This window comes from Leiobunum rupestre, chromosome 6 (assembly GCF_980474605.1).
Source record: "Leiobunum rupestre chromosome 6, qqLeiRupe1.1.hap1, whole genome shotgun sequence".
Taxonomy (NCBI): domain Eukaryota; kingdom Metazoa; phylum Arthropoda; class Arachnida; order Opiliones; family Sclerosomatidae; genus Leiobunum; species Leiobunum rupestre.
In genome coordinates this window covers 17,344,222-17,360,928 of record NC_143389.1, presented here as the reverse complement: position 1 = coordinate 17,360,928, position 16,707 = coordinate 17,344,222, and the positions used below count along the sequence as shown (strand labels likewise).

Below are 16,707 nucleotides of genomic sequence, written 5' to 3'. Positions count from 1 at the left end.
AGAAATCTCATAGGTAACTAGAATGCTGCCGTGTAACTGGCAAATGGGCCAAACGCCGTGGCAGACGATAGCCAGATCTCAGCCAATCAGAGCTCAAAGAGTGGTTCTGCCAAGAATTTAATGTCACCAGAGAGAATGACGTCATCTATCTCCCGCTATAGTAGCAGATCCAAGGAGGATTATTATCCTCCTTGGCGGAACCACTCTACGGCCTCTTATTGGCTGAAGGTCCAAGGCGAACTGGCGTCAAGCTCGGCCGTAGGTGGCAGCATTCTAGTTACCTATGAGATTTCTATGGTTTTGGGCGATCTCGGAGCACCCGAGAGCGCGAAATGGAAGACCCGAAACTTGATCGGAGCAGATCCGAGCACGGTAATGGAACATAACATGTTGAGAAGAGCGATCTAGAGTGCTCGAGAGCTGTCAAATGGAAATCGCTTTAAATATGTGAAGAAATAGAGGACGACTTTTGAATTTCAATGTTTTTGTGTTTTTGGGCTAAAACTTTCAGCTGTTGTGTAGAGATAATTTTGATCGAGCAGACAGCTTTCAATTTAAAATCAATCAGTTAATGGTGATATTTGTGATCAAAATTTAAACTACGCATGAAGGCTACATTATTTTGGAGCATGGCTATGGTTGGAGGAGTTGCTGAAGATGACATCTATCGTATCATCTAAGCACTACACTAAAATTTATCATCAAAGATTATTAACTCGTTGCCCCCGTCATTAACTTTATTCATAAACAAAATTAATTTCTATATTTTCATAAGAATGTTAATTTTTACCAAATTCCACGGCTTTTGTGATTGGAATTGATGTCCATTGGCTTGAAACTTGAAATTCGTCAATAAAAGTGTATAAAAAATATATGATATGATGATAATTCCATGTTGTTTTATCCCCGGAATGAACGATTAATGTCGGTCTACTTGTGACATCGCGGAAGGTGTCGTTGGTGTTGGAGTGATCAACAGCCAACTCGAATTTTCAATTTCGTGTTTCCCGCTAAAACTAGAATAGGAAGGAAATTCCAGAAAATTGTACCTCTAACTCCCCAGTCTTATAGATTGTTACTGGGGAAAATGTAGTTCGATTTTGTCGGAAAATTGCTTCTGTCGTTAAATTAAAATTCGTCAGTTAAATTCGTTAGTTAAGTGTGTGCTTTTTAAAAATTTTAATGTGGTTGGTTTTAATGTAATCGTGCTAACCTGTAGTGAAATTTGACCTACAGTGTGGTGAGTGAAGGAATTATGACAGGAATCAAATGACAGCTAAGGCCTTGGTGACTTTGAATGGCATTAGGCTATCTCTTATAGTTATGCCCAAGTGTCGTGGGCCACTGCTTTGAGTACATGGCGACCTGTCAAAATAAACGTGGTTAGTAGTGATTTTTTTTCTATTCTTTTGTGTAATTTAGGCTGCATCTACACCTAGGAAGTTATTTCTTGGTGTGTTCTTCCTTTGGTCATCCTAGGGAGATTAAGAATTGTAATTGAGTAAATAAATGAGACTATCGTTTATCTGCAGAATGATAACTACATAAAACTTTAAGAAGTAAAAATTACCAACCTTTTTGGGGATGCTAAAGCTTTATTAGGGAAATAACATAATATTTATTCACCCAATTTATGGTCCAATTACTCAGAATCTCTTGGCAAGCTGTTTAATCTGTCAAATTGCAAAGCTGCCATAATGTGGTAAAAGCACCAAAATAATATTATCTAGGTATGATTTAAAGTTAGTGCAACTTTGGGTTTAAGGACTTATCTGTTTGATGTAGATAAAACGTCACCCATGCTTTTCCCGATTGAAACAAGATGTATGACGGTCAGGATACACACAATCCTTCTAATGTGTTAAGTTTGTTTGAGCTATTCACAGCAACCTGCAACGCCGGTATCACAACCAATATATATCCACAGTCACACATTATTGTATTTACACTTATTTGTTACTTCTAGTCATACTTTGAAAGCATCGAAGGTTCCTTCGAATCTTCAATCAGTGTCACTCTTTTTTTTTTACTTCTGATCACACTTATTTGTTACTACTAGTCAGCCATTGAGTGTCACGCTTTATTTTTTCTGGATATACGACAAAGACTAGCTCGATCAGTTTCACACTTATTTGTTCCGTTGAGTGTCAGCCTTATTACTTCTGGTCATACGCCGAAGACTAGGGCGATCAGTGTCATACTTAATTGTTACTTCTGGTCAAATGTTGAAAGCGCGGCGCACTCTGAACGGCCTTGAAAAACGCAAGAGGGAAACGGGCGTGTAAACCTCTAAAAACGCGTATTTACAATGTTGGAAATTGCGGGGGTCCGTATACGCTGCCCAAAAAACCTTACTTAGAATTAAAATTAAGGCACTTATTTGCAACTCTAGGTTATATGAAAACCACAGCTATTCAAAAATATAACTTTCATGAAAATCAAACTTAAATTAAGAAACTATATGTAGATTTTTAGGCGAAAATATAAAACCATGAAAATTGGGTTCCCGTAAATTACACTGAAAACTACACTTAAATTTAATATTTACGGATATAACCAAAGTTGTAGGGCTGCTGAATCCTAACCTATCCAATAATATTTTTTTTTACGTTATCGAACTTCATTTTTAATAAAATATCTACAACATAAAGCGAAACCACCAAAAATAGTAAATTAGGCAAATGCCCAACTTCTAGGGCTCCGATTTGAAAACTTTATGAAAGGCTATCAATGGCGATGTATGTACATACGAACAAGATAACATTGACTCTTCTAGCCCTAACCGTTGAAGAGATATGCGTGACACAGCGGCATCGACATCGGCATTGGCTACACTGTACGTGAGACTAATACACACAAATCCTTAGGATTGTGTGTAAAAAAGCATACCAGTTTGGTGGCCATAGCCAAAGGTACGGCACAATGTCGTGTTGCCCAGTCCCTATTTAAAAATAACAATAATAATCAGCTAGGCTAGTACCAAAGGCACCACCTTAGGCCCAAGTCATCGAGCAACTTTTAATGCCTTTGAACAGGTGACCCGGTTACAATGCCTAGGAGGGTGGTGGCAAGCCACGCGAGCCAACAGAGCCCTACACTAACTATTACCGTTAACCTCTACTAGTTTTTATGGAAGGGGAAACCGAAGTACTCGGGGGGAAAACCCCTTAAACCAGTGGAGAGATAACTTGCAAATTCAACGGGGAAGGAGTTATTCCGAGTTTTCAGCATAAGCTGGAATCGAGGGTTCTGGTTTACTGAGGCTACACTTTTTTTATTATGCCGGTGTCCAGCTCTACATATAGAGTTTCTGATTTTCCCTTTTACTAGCATTTTGCTTTGGTTGAGCACAAATAATGAGATAGATCTCATACTTTCTTAACCCTCCTTCGCTCACATAAATGATCCAGTATTTTGATTTCTTAACATTTCCAATGACTACTTTAAATTTCTTTAATAGCGTTTTTGTAGATATAATTCTTTTAAATCCAATTAGGCATTGCAGATTTTTCGTATCAGATAAGTTAGGTTTTTTTAATAATACAGTGTGACTCCAGTTTTTGGGTTTTGAGTAAATTCCAAAGTTTTGCACTCTCCCGAATTCTGGAAAGCGCTTAGACTCTAGAGTTCTTAAAAATACATAAAACGTAGTAGTTGATTCTGATTCTAGTTCCAAATTTATCTACAAATACGAAAATGATAACAAAATTTAAAAACAAAACATCCCAGAACATTTATTTTAAAAGTGAAAATGATTGAACTAACTTTTTAGGATAGGTTATTTTTACTTAATCATACCTATGACAATTTAGTGGACAAAAATACCATAAAAAACTTTATATCTGACATGTACGAATATAGTAAAAGTATTAGAATTGTAATAGTTTCTTTTGGTGGGGCTATTTCATGTAGATATGGCTAATAATAACTTTAATTTTCTTTTAGGGTTTTCTTCTGGCATTTGAAGAAATTGTATCTGTACTTGTTCATTTAGTTCTGGGACTAGTCTGAAGTAACTTGACACAATGGCTGAGAAAAATCTTAAGCCAATGCAACCATCGCCTCCTGGCTTCAGCAAGCCAGTTCCAATGAAGCTATTTGCAGCTTGGGAAGTTGATAGAACGTCTCCTAATTGCATACCTAGGTACCATTATTTTTATAATATTGTAATATTGTCTCAAGTTTCAATAAGATAAGTAAAAGAAATTTTTAACAAATTAATACCATGACAGAGATACATAGTAATATTTGGAAAATTTTAGACTTTACTAGAGAAGTACATTGTGATAAATTGAAGATTAAAATGATGTTTTTTTACTGTTATAACTAAAAATTAATTTATACCTTGGTTTTATCAAAACCTTTGTACTTTCAAATAACATTTAAAGAAATATACTCTGTATTGTAGAAATTGCAGAAATAACAAGTTCCTTGCATTGATTCGAGTAACCTACACATTGAGCAATTAAAATTGATTTAACCTTTTTTCTATCATAAAGACATACGGCTTATCTATGTTATATACTAATAATCGCTTCAAAAAACCAATTCCTTAATTTGTTAGAAACTTTGAATACCGACAGCTAGGAGCAACAAACACAAGGAGAACGCAGCTAGCCTTTAAACACGCTAATGAAGGGTTGTGTACGAATTTCATTGGACGAGCGTCACGAGCCTTTAGGATGAACGGTTTACGGGCGGGGGGGAGACAATTTCCAAATTTTCCCCCTTCCGACGGCAGCAGGTGCTAAAGTGTCTAGCCAATGAAAAACTTACATAAGAAAATCCACGACTTTTGACGGGTTGCGTTCTCCTTGTGTGGGGTGTTGTGTTTGTTGTTCCTAGCCCACAGCCTGGACGTGCAAACTACTATTTTTCTGAAAGGGGAAAATGTTGTGACAGTGAGCATCATCTAAAAATTGTGGTTTTGTTGCTGAAGCTCAAAGTCGCGGTAGTCTCTGTAGAAAAAAAAACAACAAAAAACTAAATCTGCTAGGTTAGGTAACCTTCGAACCACCTCACTGTTTATGTTCAAAATGTCCTACCAGAGTTAAGGTCAACCAACCTAAAATGTCCAATTTCTACTGACTCTAAATGGTACTTTGGCCTATTCTGAAACATTGTTGGGCTGACTTGGTATAAATTTGTATTTTTGAGTTAAAAATTACTAATCTTAAGGTTTTAAAAATTGTGGTGTTCAAAAACTAGAGATGAGTAAGTTGGACTAATGCTATAGGGAAAAAAAAATTTAGGTGTTTGCTCATGGCGTTTGCTCACTTGTCTTATCTCTATTCACAGAGGATGAGTAAATGACAATTATTTTGTCTTCATGAAACCACATGAATTGTAATTATTCTCATTTATTAGAAACGGTGTAAGGTATTTTGAAGTTGGAAATTGAACTAAAAATTACAGTCGGAACATTGACTAAGAAAAGTAAAAAAAAAATTGGTTATCTATTTTGGTGAGGGTCCTGAAACTGACTGCTCGACCCCAGTCTGACCCTTAAACGACTCCCTTGTGCTACAGGACTTCATTTTTCCTTTCAGAAAATTAAAGTGATCGTTAACTTAGAAAATTGCAGCTATAATGTCCACCTAGTTGGTTTGACTTGTGTAATGGTTTGTAGGTACACGCTTAAAAATAGTGATATTTAACTAGTCTTACCTGGTAATCAACCAACACCATTTTGTATGGTGATGCTGACTTGGCTATGATGGGGGAAAGCTGAAAGAACGAGTGTCCAGTTTTTGAAGCGTCTACTGAAAATGATAACTTACTTAACCCCATAAATGGAATTGTAACTGATGTTTCTCCAAATTGATTTTTTTTAGGCTCTGTACGTTGACTCTTACAAGGCTGGTTCTACTCAAACCTCTTGGTGGGGAAATTAATTCAATAATAATCGCTGTAAAGATGCAGGTAAGCTGCTTGTTATAGTCATTGAGTATCCTAATTAAATATAAGGTTAACCTTCAAAATTACAATCGCTTGGGCGGCTTGGTGTAATGAAATTAATTAAAAATGACTGATAGAGTTTTATTGTGGTTTCTTGTATTAAATGTATATGGTATTTACTTTTACTGTTATGAAACTTTTGGACATTTTGAATTTTTTTGAAAAACTGACCTAAGCAAATTTAGTTTTTAATTTTTTTTAACAATATTGACTTTCCAATGCTCTTTGTCATCTCTGAAGGAAAGTGATATTTAGATGTGACAGTACTTCAATTTGTGAAATTACCAAAATTGCAGTCTACCGCTGATTTACCAAAATACGATTTGGAAGAAAGGGGAAATACTTTATATAATATTATTTAGTAAAATAGGACTTATGTAGGTAATTTTCACATTATACATTCTAGATCATATCATTTTTATGTATACAGCAACAAGGGTGTAGAATGAATGAATGAATGGTTTATTTGTTTGCGTACAATACGCGCCCTTTTATATCAGGGCGGCTTCGCTTAGGGGAGCACAACAACATAGAATTAAATTAATTACATTGAACCAAATATATATATATATATATATATATATATATATATAAAAACACAAGAGCAAAAAAAATTATTGAGTCGCGGAACTTATCTTCTGTTGTAATACACGAGTTTTTTGCCAATGCCATTTTGTTAAAAGGTGTTTGATTAGAGCGGGGTTCCATTCCTTTCCTGATAGTCCGAGAAGGTCTTCAACGGGTAAATAAAAAGTCTCCTCTCTCCAATCTTGGATTTCCTGGAGATCATCCAAAGCTGAGCAAGCCAATAAAACATGTTCTAAAGTTTCAACATCTTCACCGCATTGTACGCATCTTGTCAAAGATCCGAATAGCTGGCCACAACGTTCACCGGTTAATAAAGCGCCTGTCCGAGCTTGAAAAAGAAGGCCACTGGGAAAGCTACCATCGTAACAGTCTTCAGCACTCTGTCTTCCATTTTTTTCAGCCAATTTATCTCCGCGTGCCGGTTAACATCTTGGTCCACGTAACAGTTCCACTGCACTTCTGATCGTGCCTCAGATCGTTGAGTTCCAACGCCATATGTGCGATTGAGAATAGCCGCGCGTCTCGTGAAGCGAGAGCTGAAGTGACTCAAATTGCGGGCGACTACATAAACTTTCTTCGCCAGCCTGTGGGGAGCCATGAACTTCAAGCGTCCGAGGTACTTAAGTTTACCATCAAGCTCCAGCCCATTTCTCCCTTAATGGCTATATGCGCCGCCATCGGACCAGCACACAAGGCGTATCGGCCGACTTCACGTTGGACATATTCGAGAGATTCCAAAATAGGCTTAGAGACGTCGAGAACTTCATTTGCGTACGTTAACGCCGGTACAGCTACTGTCTTCCACAAAGTTCTGGCAACGGAGTACGAATTATAGGATTTCTCCGCGAGGTTACGGACCAACCACCGAAATTTATTTCCTTTAGGCACTAAGGACTTTTCCCATTGTTCAAGATAATTCCTCCCTGAGGAGAACTCCACTCCTAAGTACTTGTACGACTCGACAATTTTAATCGTACTATGTTGAAGGACGAAATCACGTTTACACTTCAGAGTCGACGACAGAATGGGCAAGACATTAGATTTTTCGGCGCTGAAGGACAGCCCTTTCTGTTCAGCGAAATTCGTACATTCGTTCAAAAGTAGCTGCAAATCGCCAGCGTTATTTGCCATCAAAACGATATCGTCAGCGTACATCAAACAGGGAATGATGGTAAACTTCCCTTTTACCTGCTCTTCCATGTCATTGTACTTAGGAACACAAGCTCCCATCCCGAGGGAAGACAGCCGAAACGCAAGTTCATCCAGAAAAGCGATGAACAACAAAGGGGACAGGGGACAGCCCTGACGTAGTCCAATTCTGCTTTCGACGGGTGTAGAGTATACGTGCTATAGAGGCTTTTAACGAGTTCGATGCTTCCCATAGTGACTCCCTTCGCTTCTAGACTCGTCCATAATCGACCTCTATCCACGCTATCGTAGGCCTTAGTGATATCAAGGAAAGCCAGAAAAACGTCAAGATTTCGATGTCGTGAGATTTCTATTAGATGAGTCAAGACAAATATGTTATCAGCTATCCTACGGTCTTTTCGAAAGCCACCTTGCGCCTCATCCAAAGAGTTAGCCGCTTCGAGTTCGGTACTCAGACGCTCTCGCACCAACATAGCGTAAACCTTGTACAGCACAGATGCAACTGCTATAGGTCTGTAAGAAGTAGTTCATCTTCCGGTTTATCTTTGCCCTTATGAATAAGAGTCACTCGAGCTTCAGTCCAATCCTTCGGAATAGTCTTATTTTCTCTGCACTCATTACATAAGCGAAACAAACACCGCCTAGCCAATGGGCCCAAAGATTTGAGACTTTCTGCGTAAATACCGTCAGAACCAGCGGCTTTGCCCGAACGTAAGTTTCGCAACGTACTCTTCAATTCCTGATAAGAAAAATCCTCAACGGCAATGTCTATGTAGGCGGTGCGTCGGTCTGGTGCACCATCACTAGATCGAGCTGACAGTGACGAAGCTTTCAATAATTCATTTTCAAGCTCCCGAACATATTCTTGGATGCGATGCACAATAGCTTCCCGTTGAAATAACAAAGATCCATTTTTTCCTTTAATACCCATGGCCGCTGTCAAAGTTGGCGCTGTTTTTCGCAGCCGCTTCAAATACTTCCAAAATTTCGTTCCGCGCTCTTTTCCAGCGGTCATGATGTCCTTCTCTGTCTTTTTATTTATGGCGCGTATCTTTTTATCAATCAAGAGCTTGCAGTCAAGTCTAGCTTTCATGTAAAAATCCCATTTCGCCTTAGTCCTGATCGTTTCTTCTTTTTGATGTAATGCTTTTCTGTGAGCTCGACATGCCGCTTTACGAACAGCTATTGCCTCCTTAATTTCATCATCCCACCAGCTTTTAAGACATTTGTCCTGTCCAGTATAATGACCCTTGCTCTTTAAACGAGAAAGTGTCACTTCCATTGTGGATTTAATAGCTTCTACGAAATCACCATATGAGCACTCCCTTCCTGACTCAGTCGCCCAACTTTCCATTTTTTGAGCATAATTCGCCACCTTCTCCATATCAGAGAAATCCCAAAAGACTCTCACTCCGGCAGCGGATCGTGCACTTTTAATTCTCGAATTCTGGGTACGTGTGGTCCTTGGTAACAAAACCGACGTCGTAATTAAATTATGGTCACTTCCCATGCTGTTGGAACCGTCCTCGTTTATCGAAATTGACTGAACGTTCGGTATCAAGTTTTCACTCAGTAGGATAGTCAATAGACGAACTGGAACCGTGATTTTGCCAAGTAGTTTTACCGTCACACACGTCCATTAGATTACCTATTACCAAATCATTGTAAGAACTAAACTCTTTTAAGAAGCGCCCGTTAGAATCATCTGTTCCGTCCAATTCAACGATATGTCCATTCATATCACCCATTACAAACAATTTTGTCTTCCCAGCGACATTTCTTAACTCTTGAACGTCCTGCGACAAACACTCGTAAATCTTTCTGTTCCATTCCGTTGTAGTCGAGGTGTTTCCCGTAGCGCAATACACTATTGAAAAGGCAATGTCTGGGTAATCCGGAAGTGCAACCCACAAATGTTCATGGCATTTTTTTATTACTACTAAATCATTAAATTTTGACAAAACTCCAATTCCTCCACCCTGTTTTTTGTCACCATCTCTGTTCAAGCCAATCCACTTTAAATTGTATATTTATATGTAAATGTGTTTCAGTAACAGCCATAAAATCGTAATTTTGAGAGAACATTAGTTCAGAAAGTTCAGTCCATTTTCTTTTTGATCGTCCCCCGCACATATTTAAAAAACCAAATTTTAAAGAAACTTCGTCGAATGATTTATTCTCCTTCTCCCTTCCCGCCTTCCTCGGACCCCTTTTCCGATTGCGTCTTCTCACTCTATTGACTGTGTCTTCGGCGAAAGGGACTACTGCTTGCAGCATCGCCTGGATCCGCCTTGTCACTATTTTCAGCATTTATCTTTTTGTTCTTTCGAATAACTCGCTTGCCACGAATGATCCAATCACCACCTCCATCTCTCTTCTTTCGTAATTCGGCGCGAAGGCCCTTGTCTTCTTCCCTTTCTAATGGCGTTAGATCCTTTCCAATGTAAATTTGGGGTGCCTCGAGCTCTCTTAAGAGTTTCGACGCAGACAGTACCGTGTTACGACTTGTCACCCCATCCAGAGTCACTACTAAAGGTCTTGGGTTTCCAGAGCGACTTTGTCCCTGACGGTACGACCGAAAAACCTTTATCTCAGAGACGTGCAACGTATTTCCAACCACTCTTGAACAATCGAATTTTCCGCCGATACGGCTTCAGACAAGTTAAAAATCACAACATTGGTTCTCCTCTCTCGACGCTTATTGAGTTCAATTATTTCTGACTTCAGTTCCGCTTTAACGCGCTGACTAACTTCTTCACGACCCGCCGGCTGAGTTTCAATTGTCCCCTCTTTTCCTTTCTGGGCACTTAGGCTACCATAATCATCCATTATTCGTTTCTCAAATTTCGTCATTCTGACGTCTCTGTTATTTAAAGCGAGCTCGAACTTCTTTGTCATACGGTCTTCACTCTCTTTGACGGCCAAATCCAGTTCTTTCTTAAACGAACCTTGGTGCTCTTTGAGTTTCTTGTCGAACAAGGCTTCCATCCTTGAAAAGAAGACGTCGTCCATCTGCTGTTTTTGGGGTGATTCAGTTCTCGACTGGTTTAATTTCGTAGAACCGCAGCCATCCAAATGGCAGTACCATTGCATTCTCTCGTCCTCCTCGAGAGCCCAGTAGAGACTCTGACACTTTAACACATTTGATATGATATGCCGAGCGGCATTCCGCACACACTACTTTTTTGGTCTTCTGTGCAACTTGCTGATCACAGCATGAACAACACAATTTCGAAGCCAAGGCGTCATCAAGTCCATTAGCCGTTCTTTTGCTTTGATCTTGAGTCATAATTATTTCAAATCACTTCGCGCGCGGAAATGCGCCACGTTTTAAAACTCGCGCAACCGATTAAAAACTGAAACCTAAATATAGGCTTAAAACTGCGAATTTTCGACGATGCAAAGTTTTGGAAAATACCAGATAACAAATTATTTACTTATCCAAAAGGTAAAAACTTTTCGAAAAAATGTCCTCCACTTTATACCAAACGTATTATATAACAACTTTAGTTAAACTAACCACTATCAACACATAAAACTTCGGTTTAAATATGAGCGTAAACAGATACGACTGTATTAAATACCGTCAAGTATGGTAGACATCCCTAGTTGGGGGGGGGGAATTGTCTCAATCAAAGATTTTATATTTATTGCCTACATTTATACGTATCATTTTAGGGCTGTGCGAGTACTCAAACATTTTAGATTATTCTGAATTTTTTGCGTATTACTGTAACTCGACCTCGACCTCGAATAATTAATCGGATGATACTTGTCAATTATCGACTGCCAAAAAAATGCATAGTCGGGTACCTGACTCCTCGAATAAGCTGCTCTCTAAAAACTCGTTGAGTACTTGTTTTTTATCCTTGTTGCTTCAAAGATCAAAGAGTGGTTTTTGCAACATTTTGGGGTGGCAATAAACAACAAACTCTTTGAATGACCGTGGAGGTGGTAAAATTCGTAGTGCACCTAGTGATCGTATGGGGTGACATTTGAGTCGGGGTCGGGGTCAGGGAGAGAAAAATCATGGAAAAATCAGGTCGGGTCAGGGTTTTTTGTAATTTTCACTTTTAAGTGATTTCTAATTACAAAAGTGACGATAGTAGTCGCATCGCTTCAGTGGCCGACTATTTAAAAGTAAAAGTAAAACCAAAAGTGTATAATATAGTTTCATAAGTGTGACACTTTCTTTTCTTCACATGTAAAAAATTTACTGACATAACAGACTGCATTACGGGCTTCGTTGCCGTTTTGCGTCCGCTTGCTAACGCGTCACACCTAGCCTTTGACAGCGACTCGCTAGGCGGAAATCACGGTGAACGATAGGCGTGTGTGACGCGACCTTTGTACCTTCGAAGTCGCTGAGAGAATAGGCTGTTGGCTTGACCCGTCCTTCCCATCAGGTTTACAAATTAATTGTAAATCTGATGGAAAAGTTTTATATAAAGATAATTCTAATTGAAAACTGTAAAGAAGAACACCCGCAAAAATATTGAACTGTACTTGGCACTGTTTTTGTTAACTGGTATAAACGTATGATATCTTTGCGTGCCTTTGATAGTTTTAGCAGAGTCGAATCGCTTTTTAGTGCAACTGAAGTTTCATTAATTTCATTGTCAGATACGTAGATAAATTCATGTCTATTGGGGTTAGTATTTGACCCGAAATCGGTCTTTGGAGACTGGTTTTGGCTGTTTTTCGTTTTACTGTACCGCCTATACCATCGCACGGAACTTTACCATGTGATGTTTCGAAGAAATGCCACTCTAACATTGAATTTATCTACGTATCTGACAATGAAAGTATTACATTGGGAAAGTATTAGACAGTTCTGCGGAATTTGACAATATTTTTTATTTTATTTTTGTATCCTGCAGGGGTGACAAGTAGTTTATATTGGCCAAAGAAAAATGATAAATGTTGGGTTCCCACCGAATATGTGTTATGCAAAGTGCAATGCCCTACACAAATTAAACAATGCAGAAATAAATATATCATAAAAGTCGAAGATAAATTACACGTAGAAAAATGCTACTTAGTGTATTTGTCTAGTAAATAAATAATATCGTTAAATTTAAATAAATATGACCAATGTTATTTTCATGGTTAAGAATCTAATCGTTTTAACACGGGAGGGGTTAGATAAATAATTTTTTTTCTCAAAAACAAAATAAATTACCCTCGATTTTTTTTGTTTTTAACTGTATTGTGTGTGGAGAATTCCGAAAAAATATAAAAAAAATAAAAAATAGCTATTTTCATGGTCAAGGGTCAATTATTGAAACCCTGTTTTGTTGTAGGTTAAATTACTTATGGTGTCAAACCGAGTATTTTTTGTATTCGGCTGCCTACCTTTAAAATGATACCTTTTATGCCTTTTTACATCAACCAGAAGCTGAGAAAATCCAAGAGTTGTTTTAGGGGTCAAGGTCACTTTCGCGAAATGTCCCTATGCCGTATCTCAGAAAGCGTTCGTCGGATCTCAACGAAACTTTCAAATTTGGGTTCTACGGCCAAAATAACCCTATGTAAAAGTTTTCACGATAATTGGAGAAAGTAGGGTGGACAAGGTGGGTCACTCTGTCGTGGAATGACCCATATGTGACTTACAACCAACCTACTTCCAGTTCAAGACAGAGTAAACCGAAAATTCATGTAGGTGCCTTTTTAGCTACCATCAAATATTTTATTTCTATTCCAAATCTATGCCCCCTTTAGGATTTGGGGGTACTCTGAAGGCTTGTGCCTGTTCATTGTGGGGGCCCTATCTAGGCCTCATTTTCAATAAAACAAACTTGACCATAAGTTGCCCCCCCGCTGTTATATTACTGATTATAGAGAGGGTAAAAAAAAATCTTAGCACTGCTTTTGGTACATTGTTCATTATGTTAATTTGTAATTTCTGCTGTTATATTGTCATAACTGTTTGTTGTAAATATTGTCATTTTTTACTTGAAAATAATACTTTTATTAAATTGTTATATTTGAAAGTCTGAAATTTCATTGAAATCTACTGCATTTTCTTGCTATAATTTTGTCCTTATCAACTCCTTTTGAATATTTAGCAGCAAGAGTTTCTGCTTTACACGCCGGTTTCATTAGGGTACTGCCTTTAGATGTTTTCAAAGCATTTTCATATGCCATTTGTAAAAGATTATCAACATATTCTGGAAACATTTTTTTTCATATTAAACATTTATTGCATCACTGAAAAAGTTGAAAAATACCATACGTGTTTTCTTCCAAAATAACCTTAGCCTTTGCTTTTGGGTTAAGTCGTTTCGCTTTCTGTCCATTTTCATTAAAATGAAGGGCTGCTAGATATGTTCTTGGAAGGAAAAAAATGTGAAATTAATATCAAATAAAATCAAAGTTTGGGATAACTACCTATATAGCAACGAATCTTTATGAAAATGGATCGTTTTTTGTGTAAATGAATTCTGCACTGAATGAAAAACCTCCAATGAATAATAATAATAATATGATCTTTATTAAGGGATATCCCCTTCAGTAAAGCTGATTTTCAAGGGGGTCCCGGTTAAATATACCAAGTCTGTAGATAACAAGACGGATAATAAAAAACAATAAATTAGTTAAATCCTACATATGCAGATTAAAAATTAAATTAATTAGTTAACACCGTTTTCGCAGATGGCATACTTGAATTCACGAGTATTAGTCATAGTACGTATAAAGAAGGGAAGATGGTTCCACAGATTTATGCCTCTGCATTTGATCGATAGAGTACGTAGGTTAGTCTCTAAACTTTCAACATGGAAGGTGTTCTGACATCCTCTTGTGTAGTGGGTATGAAGTGAAGCAGGTATTTGAAAGAGTTCTGTAATATAATCAGGAGTTCGAGCAATTGTAACGAGGTGCATAAAGATTGCCATGTGGTTGTCTCGTCGCAGCTTGAGAGGGAGAACCGATATAGTGTTACGAGAAGTGGTAGCAGAGGAACGCCTTGGTTTACTGAGAATGGACTTACAGATAGCATTTTGTTAAGTTTGTCAAGTTTTGTAGCAGTTGCCGCGCCGTAGAGAATATCCCCGTAGTCGAGTAGGGGCTGTATAATTGAGTTGTAAAGCATCGTGAGTGTAAGAGTATCAAGATTTGGTCGAAGAGATCTGATGATCCAGGATCGTTTATTAACTTTTTCATACGTATTGATAATGTGCTAACCCCATGTCAGATTTTCATCAAGTTCCAGTCCAAGATATTTAAATGATTTCACACACTGGATTTTTGAGTTAGGAAAAGTGTCATAGTTTTCTAAGCCTTTGGTTGTTTCTTTGTGAAATAGCATGAAAAAAGTTTTAGAATGATTTAAGACCTGAATAAGTTTGAGATTTCTGTGATAACTGAGCAACTGCGGCTAGAACATTAGGAGCAGTGATAATAGGCATTTTTTTGATATGTGATGGATTCTGCATATGAAAAAATGGCAAAATTGCACTACAGCGGCCTCATGTAATTTCGTTTTTTTTTGGTGGAGAATGTAGCACTTGACGCGTAGATTACGAAACTAATTTTTTTGGGCTGCAAATGATAATTAAATTAATTAACTTAATTTAAAAAATTTAGTAATTTTAGGGAATTATAGTGTTTTTGTATTTTTTGTGGCGCAGAATGTAGCACTTGACGCGTAGATTACGAAACTAATTTCTTTGGCCCGCAAATGATAATTTAATTAATTAACTTAATTTTAAAAATTTAGTTATTTTACGGAATTACCGTGTTTTTGTATTTTTTTGTGGCGGAGAATGTAGCACTTGACGCGTAGATTACGAAACTAATTTCTATTGCGGCCGCAAATGATAATTTTATAATCAACTTAACTTTTAAAAAAGGCGTCATTTTAGGAGTTTAGTAACGTTTTTCTAAAAAATATTTTCGTCGTGTAAATTCCCCGTATTGGCGCCTGACACACTTTGAGATTCCCCGTATTGGCGGCTGACGGCGCCGCGCACTCACTTCGCTCAAGCGCTGGGGGCGCGCAGCGCCTCCCCAACCCCATACTAAAAAAAGCGATGGGCCATCTATAACGCGACCTAGAGGACAGTACCAAGCCTTACGCATCAAGTATATACTTTAAATCTCAACCAAAAAAAAAGTGGCTCAAAAATAAAAATTACCCTCGGCATCTACGGGACAAGGTCTATCAGGCGCAACCAAATTTAATATAAAATTCAATGAAAATGAGAAATTTCTAAAATTAAAAAAATTAAGTTAAACAATTAAATAATCATTTGTGGCCAAAATAAAAAATACCCTCGTCATCTACGTGACAAGGTCTATCAGGTGCAACCTAAATTAATATAAAATTCGATGAGGCCGCTGTAGTGCACTTCACCCAAAAAAATACTTAATTGGATTAAATTATATACAAGGTGTTTTATGGGACATAAGGAGTAACAAGAATGTATCTATTTATACCTAGGGAGAATGTCTATGTAGAGACGTTTTTTAGCGTTTCTCTCACCCGTTGCGCTCCTCCCCTTAAAATTAACCCAATCATCCCGTTAATTCAATTGCTGCGTAAAATTTACGTCACCCATTGCGGTAGAATCAAAAGCAGGTGACGTTTTGTCTTTCCCTCCCCAAGGCATACCCTCCATTCTCCCCTCCCAACTTGTATTTCGCTTTTAGCATTCATTATGAAAAAGGTTCGAATCAGTGGGGTAGCCAGGATATCATTTCAGAGTGGCACACAATGAAAATAAATAAAAAAAGTATAAAATTTGTACCCCCCTGTGCCCTCCCCTAGCTACGCCACTGGTTCAAATGTCACATTTTGGTAATTGTGCTACTTTTGGTGTAACATATATTTCTTACCTCTGATTATCCAATATCTCTTATCCTCAGTGGGTATTTCATCAGCAGACAATTTGTTGGTTCTTTGGTGTGACCCTATGTATGTCGCAGATATGGTTAAGTAGGGGAATTCATTTACCAATATGTTCATCCTTGATTTCTGACACGTGGCTGATAATCGACTGTATCCAAAAC

The 16,707-nt window shown here is 37.9% G+C and overlaps 1 protein-coding gene across 3 annotated transcripts in view; it reads left to right on the top strand.

Moving 5' to 3' along the window:
• Nucleotides 1-1,055: 1,055 nt before the first annotated feature.
• KrT95D (phosphofurin acidic cluster sorting protein KrT95D) overlaps nt 1,056-16,707 on the top strand; it is a 62,429-nt gene continuing 46,777 nt past the window's right edge. For 2 of the 3 annotated variants that reach the window (XM_090177352.1, XM_090177350.1), the window contains exons 1-3: nt 1,056-1,382; nt 3,946-4,144; nt 5,835-5,922. In XM_090177352.1, the coding sequence (XP_090033478.1) occupies nt 4,026-4,144; nt 5,835-5,922 (207 nt within the window). In that variant the 5' untranslated portion in view covers nt 1,056-1,382; nt 3,946-4,025. The remainder of the gene's footprint in view (nt 1,383-3,945; nt 4,145-5,834; nt 5,923-16,707) is intronic. The other variant, XM_090177351.1, reaches the window with a different exon arrangement.